The 12,083-nt window shown below is 34.5% G+C and overlaps 1 protein-coding gene across 1 annotated transcript; it reads left to right on the forward strand.

Moving 5' to 3' along the window:
* Positions 1 to 3,384: 3,384 nt before the first annotated feature.
* Positions 3,385 to 6,908, forward strand: LOC142597996 (uncharacterized). The gene is made up of 5 exons (XM_075734981.1): positions 3,385 to 3,649; positions 4,232 to 4,475; positions 5,361 to 5,764; positions 6,413 to 6,779; positions 6,839 to 6,908. Exons 1-5 carry the CDS (start codon positions 3,385 to 3,387, stop codon positions 6,906 to 6,908), a joined length of 1,350 nt encoding a protein of 449 aa, XP_075591096.1.
* The last annotated feature ends 5,175 nt before the right edge of the window (positions 6,909 to 12,083 follow it).

A 12,083-nucleotide genomic window follows, 5' to 3' on the forward strand; every position in this document is an offset into this window, starting at 1 on the left:
ATGCGGAGTAATGTTCGTCTACACAACTCCGGAATGTACAACCCCGCTATCATTTTTTCAGCAAGCTGTTTACCTTTGTTGCTGTCGAAACAATCAATTTGCAAATCAATAATGTTACGTTTGAAAGCTGTGTAAGACCCACATTCTGTCACTAACACAAAACCTGTGTAACCGTGTCTCTTACTGGCGCGTTCAACGTAGCACAAGTTAATTCCGTCACTTAATGAAACTCCTATTGTACATCTTGGCGACTTGCTGTCATTGCAGTAGTTGCTGGACATAAGTACCGAAGGCGTGTCATTTGTCAACGTCGAAATTTCCAGTGGTATTTGTTTTCTTTCAAATGCTGCAATCAAAAACTCGGTTATGTCGGCAGATCGTTCCACTGGATCGTTTGTAGCGCGTCCTGTTTCAAAACCTTTAGACCAATCTATCAATGTACCTGTTTCAAGGTCATATTTCTCCAAAGCAAACCCAAAACTGACACCACAAGAAAATGCGCGCTCTTCTGCAGTTTCCGAATCTAAATTTAAATCACCACATTCTATCATAAATTCCCTCACAAACATAGCAATGCAGTCGAAAAACTCCGTTGCAGTTACCTGCGCGTCTTTAATTCCGTTGGAATAAGGAAGGCGTTCGTTGAATTCTTCAATTGAAAAAACATGGTTTTTCAACGAGTACTGTCTTCGTCCTTTTAGGTGTACCTTGCTTACTTCTAACCCTGACGAATCAAATGTGATAATGTAAAAAGTACCTCGTTCATTTCCTTTACTTGAAGATAAAATGAACGTGTCGTAGTATTGCAGACCTTTAGAGCTGTTGGGCTCAACCACAGCTGATGTTGCGTCCCTAACGAAGTTTCGGAAATAGTTGATCAATTCGTCATCTGTAATACTGAAAAGACGCTGATACTTTTTAAATCGGACGTCGACCTTGTCGTAAACTACGTTTGGTCGTTCAAACTTCACTTGAACGTCCATTTTTACTTTGTATAGCTAAATTTCTAATAATCTCAAGCTATTTTATCAACATAAAATAAAAAGTAATAAATTATTTATTATTATTTAAAAGCAACACATGCGTTAAATCTACGTTTCACTAGTTTTTTAACGGGAAACGCTAGCGGATTTAGCACAGCCGTTAAATAATCTGGAGTGTTTAACTTCAAAATGACCGTATTTTCGTTTACTTCTGAACCATTAGTGTTAACCTGATCCAAATTATCTTTTTTCTCATACAAAGCGGCTTGCTCACTTGATTGCTTATTAAAAAGATTATTATTGGCACTAATGCTAGAATTATTCCAGTCTATAGGTTTTAATCCTTGCGCAATCAAAAAATCGTTCGCTTTTTGAAAACATCTACACCCAATAAAATCGCCTTTCGTGCAGAGTGGGCTTGGGTGGGAGTTAAGCACAATGTAATGTTTTCTTGTATCTATAAATTTTTTCTTTTCTTGAGCTTTCGCGCCCCATAATAAAAACACCAAACTTCGATCATTGGTGTCTTTACTTAGGCTATAGATTATGCCGTTTGTGATACTTTCCCAATTCATGAAATGATGAGAAAAAGCTTTGTGTGCTTGAACAGTTAATATGGAATTCAAAAGTAAAACTCCTTGTTTTGCCCAATTCGTAAGATCGCCGTTATTTAAATCGGTCACACATGCTTCTCTCAAAATTCTTTTGAGTGAGGGAGGGAATTTGCACGTTCCGTTATTAACACTAAACGCCAAACCATTGGCCTGGTTTTCATCATGATATGGGTCTTGACCTACAATTATTACTTTGACATCATTGAACTTAGTCAGTCTTAAAGCTTGAAACACCTTATCAACTGGCGGAAATATTTTTTTTTTTTGTTTCAGTTCATTGTACAACAATTTTATTGGACTGTTGTCTGAGAGTTCGATTACCTTTTGTTTAATTATTGATAAATAACTTTCGTCTATGTCGGCAAGAATTTGTTTTTCAAACAGCTCTAACCCGGTCTCTTCTTCTGTTTGCATTTTAAATTTAGTTTGATTATTCTACTAATTCCTGAAGCAAACTCCAAACTACATATTGATTTTTTATGTGGTTAAGCTGGCTAATGTTGTATTGAAAACATATAATTTTTGCAAACTGACAGTTTTTTTTTAATATTTTTTTAATTATATCATCGTGAACGACAACAAAGCCGAGTTCATTATTTTTGTTACAACATGCTATGATTTGTGAGTTTTTTAGTTTATTAATTTCTAACAAAACTAATTCAATGTTGGTATTTTGATTTATAGTTTTGTTTTTCAGGTTCAGCAACTGTTTTTGATGAAATGCTATTTTTCTGTTTTTTAAATTTATGACGTCAAAATTTAATAAAATATTGCGACGTTTTGGATATTGATCACCACTACATCCGTTTGGTGACACATATTTAAAAACAATATGATTTAAGCCAACACTTTGGTTTGCTTCCACACTTCTGCGAGAATAACTATTCATAAAAAAATAAGTTTACGGAAAACTCGTAAGTTTTCTATAAAATAAACGGAGCATTTAGTTCGATTATACAGTATTTAGACACCGAGTTTTTGTAATCATTATTTCTGGATTTATTACTTTTCATATATTTATAAAAATAATGGTGCTTTTTTAGAACATTAATGACGTCACAAACACTCGTTATAAAAATTTATCACACTTTTTAATATTAGATTTCTTGCGTATTACATATGACTAGTTTATGAACTTTCTAGAAACTGATTTATCAGATCGGAAGGCGAGTTTGAATAATGTGGGTAGCATTCAAGATGAATCGTTGGATGTAGAAACTATTACAATGCCTTGTGTCCATGTTAACAACAATCTGATTCGATCCTCTGAAGGTTTTGATTTCATAATTAATGAAAATGAAGAATTTAATTCTTCTTCTGTCTGTACGTTCAACCCAGAAATGGTTAATTATTTGAACAATTGCCAAAAGAGAGAAGACGAAGAAGCTCATAATATGTTAGAAGAAGAAGTCAGAAATCCAGATTATTTATTAATTTATGCCTTACATAATGTACAACCTTATACCGTTGGTAATGTGCAGGCTAAATTACATTCATGGAATAATAAAATAACTACTGCAAAATTCAAATACTGGAATATGTTTTTCATTTTGATATTGTTAAGTTTAAAAACAGAACTAAACGTCATTTTTTTGTTTTTTAACTTCATCCAGTTGTTTCCCATACTGCAACAAACCAACTACCAAGTATTGAACTTCATTCCTCTTATGTTTGTTGTATTACTTTCTGTGATACGAGAAGCATGGGAAGAAATCAAAAGACACAGAATGGATAAGATCGAAAATCAAAAGTTGATATACAAGCTGTGCTCAAATCGAAGAGAATGGATGTTGATTGAAAATTGGAAACTTAAACCTGGCGACATTATTTGTTTGCATCAAGACCAAGAAGTTCCGGCCGACATTGTACTCTTGATTTCTTCAGAACCCAGTAATGCAGTATATATAAACACAGTACAACTTGATGGCGAATCGAATATTAAAGTGAAGTCCTGTATACCAGACTTTTCTAATAATTTGATTGCTAACTACGACATTAGATGTGTTTATTCAGTTGTTAGCAGTGTTATATCTAGTTTTCGAGCACGCATAAGTATTACTCCCTTAGTGGACAATAATTCTTCAGCGCAAAAAAATGGCGTGGATGTTTTGGATAATAATGGATTTTTACAAATACGAAGCTCTAACGCTGACATAGTTTACAATACAAAAAATTCTCGCGCTAAACGCTGGTACAAACCTATTCAATATATCAAAGATCGCAGGTCTAATAAAAAAAAATTTAATGGTGAACCTTACTTGGAATGGGCAAAAAAAGCAGTCAAGTCTTATCGAGTCGACTTTAATAATTTTATTCCTAGAGGGACCAAAATAGTTGCAACAGAAAAGGCAATCGGCTTAGTAGTTTATACTGGAAACAAAACTAAGATTTTTCAGAATACTTATAAGGCTAGATATAAGAAATCTTTATTAATTTTGTTGATTGGCAAATGTATCAGATTTTCAATTGTGCTAGAGATTCTTTTATGCACGCTCGCAGCGTCTATGTATGTTTATTTCATAATTAGTACCTTTACTCATGCTTGGTATTTAAACACTGGGTCGCTTATTGAACTACGAAATTCTTATACTGGATACGCGGTAGCGTTTGGATACTCCTTTTTACGACATCTAGTTTCGCTTAGTACTATGACACCAATATCGATTGTGGTTGAAATTGAAATTTTGAGAGCGTGCCAACACCGACATTTAAAAAATGATGAGGAAATGAAAGACATTGAAATAAAAAATTTATCAATCGTCGAATATTTGGGGAATATTACACATATATTTTCAGATAAAACTGGAACACTTACAAAAAACATTATGCAGCTGCAGGGAATCGTTCTCGACGATTTTTTTTACGTGAACGATCCAAGGTTCGATTCAACTAGCGAACTAGATCAATTATTCAGTTCTGTTAAGGATAATAGATTTAGTGATAATGCGTTTCCAGAAAATAACAAGACAGATGGTCGCGAGTCATTTACGAGTCTGAAATATCTCTTGAATTTAGAGCGAAAATTTTATATTTTACAGCAAAAAAGTGCTTTTCACTCTCAAATCAACGTTGAAAAAATTCGTACAAACCCCAATGTATACGTTAACTTTGATGCTAGTTACATTAGAGCTTTGTATATGAAAAACAAAATTAATAAAGAAGTGTTCAAAAGATTTTTAATGATATTAGCGCTTTGTCACACACTACTGCCAAAAAAAAAAAACAATTTCATTCGTACAGAAGAGCCTGTAAATATAAATCCAAAAAAATTTGGAATTCAAATTGGTTTTGCTAAAGCGGAATATACAAATGAAATAGACCATGACGCAAGTTCCGCTGACGAGCTGGCAATAATCGCTGCGGCGAAACACTTTGGAATTGAGTTTATCGACAGACCAAATTTAAACACAATTGAAATTTGTATTTTGTGCAAAAACTTATTGCCAGTATTTTTAGATTACGAGCAACTCGACTATGTTCAATCTAAAGAAGCGGAGTATAACGATTTTACTATATTTCCTACACTGTTGTTTCCAGTAATAGAAATATTAGAGTTTGATAGTTTCAGAAAATGCATGAGTGTTATAACTGTCGACAATCAAATGAACACCGTGTTGTTAACTAAAGGTGCGGATTCGGCAATATTGTCTAATTTGACTGAAAAAAGCAGCCATCAAAAAAAAGCTAAAGCTAAGAAATACCTCAGTGACTTAGCTTCTCGAGGTTTAAGGACTTTAGTTCTTGCTTATCGGATTATATCTAGTGAAGAACTCAATCAGTTCCAAAAGAAATTGATGGAAGCAAAGTTTTCAAACGGTGTGGAAGATCATATCCAGTCTATTTATTCTTCATTAGAAAAATCTCTAGAATATGTAGGATGCACCGGTATTGATGACAAACTGCACGACGATGTTCCTGAAGTTATTCAAAGTTTTCAAAATGCAGGCATAAAATTCTGGGTGTTAACAGGTGATAAAGTAGATACCGCTTTAGCAATTGCAAGAAGTTCGAGTATCATCAAGCCGACAACGAATAATATCATGTTAGTAGACTCGTCTTTGGACGAACTTAGAAAAACAATGGAAGAAACGATGGCATTTATTATTGCTGGTCAGCTAGCCTCTATTGCTTTTTTAAAGGATGAAGATGAGACATTTTTGAACCTTGGTAAGCTGGCCGAATTAAAAAAAACCACCTCGGGTGAATCAAATGACGCTAAGACCAAAAATTTCGTTTGCCAAAGTGCAAACAAACTTAGAAAGGCAAAGTCAAAGTTAGAATACGGTGAAGGCTCAAAATTATTTTCTTCCAAAAGTGAGTTTGACGATCAAGCCAAAATTGTTTCTACTGAAAATAAAAAAATCAGGTACATGTCTTCAAATGATTTTTTGCAAATTTTAGCGAACATTCCCGAGAATATTTTGGTAAATGCTCCAATAAATGGCAAAATTCAGCAGCACAAGCTGAAGAAAGAAGAAATAAATTACCTGATAAACGTGTATACAAGTTATTTTAATAGTTCTTCTCGTGAGAAAAATAAAAGTTCGTCTCACTTATTCTCGTCCGTATTGTGTAAAACTAATTCTAAAGAGACACTTAAACAGAAGATTAGTATGATTATGGATCAACAAGATTCTGAAATAAACACTCCTGATTCTTTGTCTTCCAAAAGTAATACCACGGGTAGTTTCGAGCAAATTAACAACGTTGTCGAGCAGTATACCTCGATATCAATTACAATTAACGGCGACAGTTTGTCTGCCATTCTGTCTGACGAAGAAACGACTAAATTTTTTTTTGGGTTGGCCTATCTAGCCAAATCAGTCATAGCTTGTCGTCTCACGCCGATTCAAAAAGCCAAATTAATCGAGAAGTGTAAAAAGTATTGTCCGGAACCAAATTTAACGAGTTTAGCGGTGGGAGACGGTGCAAACGATGCAAGTATGATTGTTCAGGCAGATGTTGGAGTGGGAATACAGTCGTTAGATGGTTCTCAGGCGGCTAGAATTAGCGATGTTTCGATACCAAATTTCTGCTATCTGAGAAAACTCTTACTTTATTATGGACATCAATTTCATCGCAAAAATATTGATCTAACCTACTTGAGCTTTTTCAAAAGTTTCATTTTCGCTTTTGCTAACTTCTATCTTAGCATAGCAACGGGAGCATCTGGATCGAGCGTGTACCATCCGTTGTTAAATCAATTTTACAATGTGACTTTTACTCCTTGGATTCTTTTAGCAATAGCGCTATACGACAAACCGTTTCCGGCTTATTTGTTTGTAAAATGTGCATCACTCTACCCAATTAATAATAGTCAAAAAAAGTCAAAGTACTTGTCTTTTAGAAGGTATAAAGTTTACACATTCGTCAGTTTCTTCATTTCGTTCTTGGTCTTCATTTTATTATACAAGTTGGGTTCATCAACAGGGTTGACTTATTCATCGTCAATAAACTCAACATGGTTGAGTTTGGGTATCGAGGCGCTTTTAGTTACGATTATGATTGCGAACATTATTCCGATTCCCTTCACGCACGGAATTAACTATTTAATCGTGGAAGCTTGGATACTTAATATAGGATCTTTCGTCTTAGGCTGTTACGCCACTTCCTTTTTGAAGGGACTAGACTTTAGTTATTCCATACTATTTACCTCAGTGTACGCGCAAACTGGATTTTTAATTGTAGTGATTTACTTTCTGATGACATTTATAACTTGGAAATACTCAATAATTTTCAACCCTAGCCCAGGTACAGTCATCAGAGAAAGAGTCAAAAAAGGCGTTTTCGATGTTGTTTTGATGAATTCGAATCAAAACGAGGCCATAGTAGTTGTGCCGCGTAAATCACAAAACTACAACAGTTTTGCGTACAGTGCCAACTACTCAAAACTTTTGTTTTTTAGAAATCAAATAAATAAATCAAACCCTACTATTATGCAAAAGGCTAGATCTATTAATTAGTTGGTTTATTGATAGTTTATGGAGACGTTGTGACCGTTTGTGTAAGTCGAATTCGAGTAAAGGAGATTTGGGCTCTGACCCTAAAATATTAAATTAGTTTTTTGTGTGCTTAGAACGAATTATTCATTAATTAAGACATGTAATTCATGGTGATAAAATTTATATATATAGAATTATCAGGTTATAAATCGTATAAAAACAGAACAAGGTTTGACTGGTCTGAGTTTATCAACTTGGTAACGGGCACAAATGGCACGGGGAAGTCAACACTGATAAATGCAATATCTTTATTCATAAATGAATCTGAAAAAGAGTTCTCAGCTCAAAATGTTTTGCATCGAGGTAGTGAGTTGCCGGTTTCTAGCGGTTATGTGGAAGTTTGTTTCGAATTTAACCAGAATTCATCAAGAGATAGCATTTCTCGTGTCGTTTTGAAGAGATATTTTACATTGTTGGAAACCCAGAGCGAAAAATTTTACGAAAATAACGTAGAGATAACCCGTGCATCATTTGAGAAGATTTGTAAAAAGCTACGGAACCATATAGTAATCATAAAGCAAAACATGGCTACTAAGTTTCCCAACTGGTCAACGTCGTATTTAAAATTGTTTTCGTTCCCTTGTACTTTGACGTATAATTTGACGACAGAAGTCAATAACTCGTTGAAAAGTTTAAAACATATAACTCAGTTGGTCGAGAGTTCTTTTGCGAACTTAAAAAAAAACATCTATGCTCCATTGATGCTACTAGTTAGCGAAAATAACTTGTGTAGAGTCGATGAGATTCAAATACTGGATTGTTCAAAAAAATTTATGAAACTAATTGAATTAGCGGTTGAAAAAAAAAATCACTCAGTTTTAAACAATAGACTTATCTCCTTAAAAGTGGAATATGATAAAATAACTTTGCTTAACGAGGAAAAAACTCCGACGCCTTCTGATAAACTAGTTATACATTTAGATAGTCAAGAACTAACAGCTGGGGTCAATAAGATCAAGCAACAGATAAAAGAACTGAACACCATTAATGAAGCGATTGAAAGCGAGTTAAAAAAAATTCAAAAGAAAAATTCTGAAATAACTCGAAAACTAAACAGACCAGAGCTGAACGAGTATGGCAGGCTGAAACGAAAATTCGAAATATTGATCGACGAAAAAAAAAAATTACAAAAATCACTGGAAGGTAAAAAAACAAACTTTTTAAACGATTGTAATCGAGATGATTGCAATAATAACTCGACCGCGTCTAAGATCTGCACGGGAAAATTAAATATTCGAATCAAAAGAAAATTTGAAAATTTGTCTAAATTTAATTTAGAAAGAACAAAAAACTTTGAAAAAACTAATTGCGTAAATGCTTACCTTTCTTCTGTGGGGTATAACTATCACAAGTTTACTGAGAATGTTTTTGCTACACTTTGCCCTGAAGTTTCCCTTATTCAACTAAAGACGTTGAATTATTCAGCGATAATAACAAATGAAAAATTTGTTGGTCCGTTGTTTTGGCACATTAACTGTGAAAAAATGTACGAGCAAGCTATAATTTCTGCATTAAACAACTACTTTCTAGCTTTTGTTGTAAGAAAGAAATCTAACGTTTCTGAAGTATTGAATTGTCGAACTGAGAATAGTTTGCTTAAATACACGAATGTATTGTGCTTAGAATCGTATTTGGCTACAGTTGTTTGTGCAGAGGTAAAGTTTCAACAAGATTTACATTTCATTTCTACTAATATCAGTAACAACTGTTTCTCTTTAAGCTCAGTTATAAGTAATTCTGTTGACGAAAGCATTAACATTGTTTTGAGAGATTTAGTCAAAAATTATATTTTTGTTCCTTCACTTGAAGTGGCCTATGAAATCGTTTCCCAGTTCGACTGGTATAGCTGTGTTATAGAGGATGGCACGATTCTCGATCGAAATTGTGTTTTGAGACCCTTCAATGATTTTAAAAAACACAACTTGAAAAAATTCAAGGTTTGGCAAGCATTGAAAAATTGTTTCAAGCTAAATTTACCAATGTTGAACAATGAACTAGTGTCTGATAATGAAACGCAATTAGACGAGGCACTTCAGAAAACTTCAAAAAGTATAACAAGTGAGATCAGGTCTGACTTGAGCTTTTCACGTTCGACTGATGAAATGAGTCTCAATGAAAAAATTTCTCTGCACAAAAAACTAGATAAACAAATCCGTAAATCAGAATTAGAGATACAACAGTGGAAAAAGTCCTACAGCAAGCTTTTAACTCATGAAGAAGATCAATTTTTGTTATTGAAAAATGTAAAACAAATGGACGAACTCAAAAACTATCAAGTAAAAATAAAAAAACTAAAGCATAAGTTCAGCGAAGAACTTGTTGCTCTCAATAAAAAAGACTTGAAGAAAAAGTCTGGCCCAGAATTGCAGGACTATAAAAACAACGTTGACAAAATATATTACTTAGAAAGACAAGCAAAGTTGCAAACAGAAATTCAGCAAATAGAAACTCAATGTATAATGTTTGACAAGTATTTCGCAAAACAAGTAAACATGCTTGAAAACGAATTGACTGACGAGTCTATAGAAAATATTAAACACGTTTTGGGGGAAAATGTCAGATTTACCATGAATGAAAAAACTAAACAAAACATACTAGATATTTTGTTTAGCTTAACTATGACTCAATTAGTTGAGATTCGTCAGTTTTTGAAAAACAAAATATTTTCAATTAGCAACAGCACCAGCGTGAGCAGCACTCAATTGAAATCTAACGAAAGTCACATAAAAAAATTGTATGCGGAGTTTGATGTGCTTAGTAAACAGTTAATGCGGGCTGCAGAAATTTTTAATAGCATTTTAGAAATCAACACCATGTTTGTAAAGTTTTATTGTGAACTCGCTCAGGATAAGTTCAACAAACTGATGCTGACTTTAGATTTGAACAATTACATTATAGATTTAAAAGTTGATGAGAATGGGCAGGTGTCAGAGCTTGCGCTACTTGACAACAAACAAAACATTTCCGCTGTCAGCACCCTAAGTGCTGGGCAGCGGACGCTTTTAGGGCTGTGCTTTATAATAGCGAACTATATTCATGCTGTTTGCGTTTTCATATTTGATGAAGCTGATTCAGCACTGGACTATACAAACAAAGCTATTTTTACTGAGTTCCTTACAAAGCTGAAGTGCCAAGTTATCACAACCAGTTTGTGTGACACGATGAAAAATGACGTAAGTTGCCACTACCACTTAAACGTTATTAATAAAAGTTCAACCGGCACTTTAATGAGCAAGGACAAATTGTTGCCAAATAGCATCAATTATTTGAATTAAATTTTTATATTTGTCTGAATTTTAAGGATTCAACGTTCTAAATGAATGAAGATTTCAGCAATTTTACAGACAACGAAGGCAGGGTTTATGTATACAACGAGGAGTTAGACGAAAATCGTAAGTCCGATACATTTGACGTTTTGCAGAAACTTACTACACGACTTATGTGGATACACAGCAAAAAGTAAATACTGAAGCCATATATAATTTGAGTTTTGATCGCGTTCTACTTTCGTCGTCAAACTACGACGAAGTCTGGAGCAAATTTCATAGCAACTGGGCTTCGATCGATTTTTGCATTGAAGCGTCTCAATGTTCTATCAAAAAAGACGGTTACGAGCTCACTAAGCAATACAAAGATCGAATTATAATGCAGATTTACAAGGAAATGACTGAAAAGTTTTCTTCGATAAACAGTAATATCGAGCCAAACATTGTTTTTCCGCTCGATTACTTCACGCAGCTGTCCAACATAACTAACTTTGAGCGGTTCAGCATGGGAAACGAAGAGGGCCCACAAACTAGAGATGAAATCATTAGTTTCATCAACAAAATTAAAGAATACAATTTGAGTCACATCATAAATTAGCTACGCAATAGTCAGCGAAATGTCGTCCAGACCCCACGACGCCAAGCAATTGTCAGTTTCATTGAGGTCGGTAGAAAATTCAATCTCGATTGTAGATTTGGAATGAGCCACTATGACGTCAAAGTTGTTCGACATCCTGTCGGGGTACAGGTTCCCGCAGACGTTGATTCCGTTTTCAAAACATTCTTTTTCATTTTTTTTCGTACACCAGCTGTGAGTCAAAGCTTTCACCGGAGTTCCATCTATTTTAATTGCAAACTGATTATTTTTCCATTTGTCGAAAAAATGAACTAAACCACGCAGACGAACGAATCGATGGAACGGCAGTTCTGCCGTTTTTCGAACGCTTTTCTGCCCGCCCAGCAAACAAGGGCCTCCCAAAAAAATGTTCAGCTGATTGTGGCAGTTTGACACATCCTGGAAACTGTAGTTGGCAAACTCAGTCTCGAAGTGGTCTTCGAAAACGACTTTCCAAGGAAAAATGTTGCTGGAATTCACATTAACGTTGTCTTTGACGTAGAGACGGTCGATGTTAACCGTCTCATGTTTCGAAATTGAAATTTTGTTTCCCTGAGAGTTGGTGAGCTCAAAGCCCGTTGGCTTCATCGTCATGTCGAACA

Source organism: Dermatophagoides farinae, unplaced genomic scaffold (genome assembly GCF_024713945.1).
Source record: "Dermatophagoides farinae isolate YC_2012a unplaced genomic scaffold, ASM2471394v1 contig3, whole genome shotgun sequence".
Lineage (NCBI taxonomy): Eukaryota > Metazoa > Arthropoda > Arachnida > Sarcoptiformes > Pyroglyphidae > Dermatophagoides > Dermatophagoides farinae.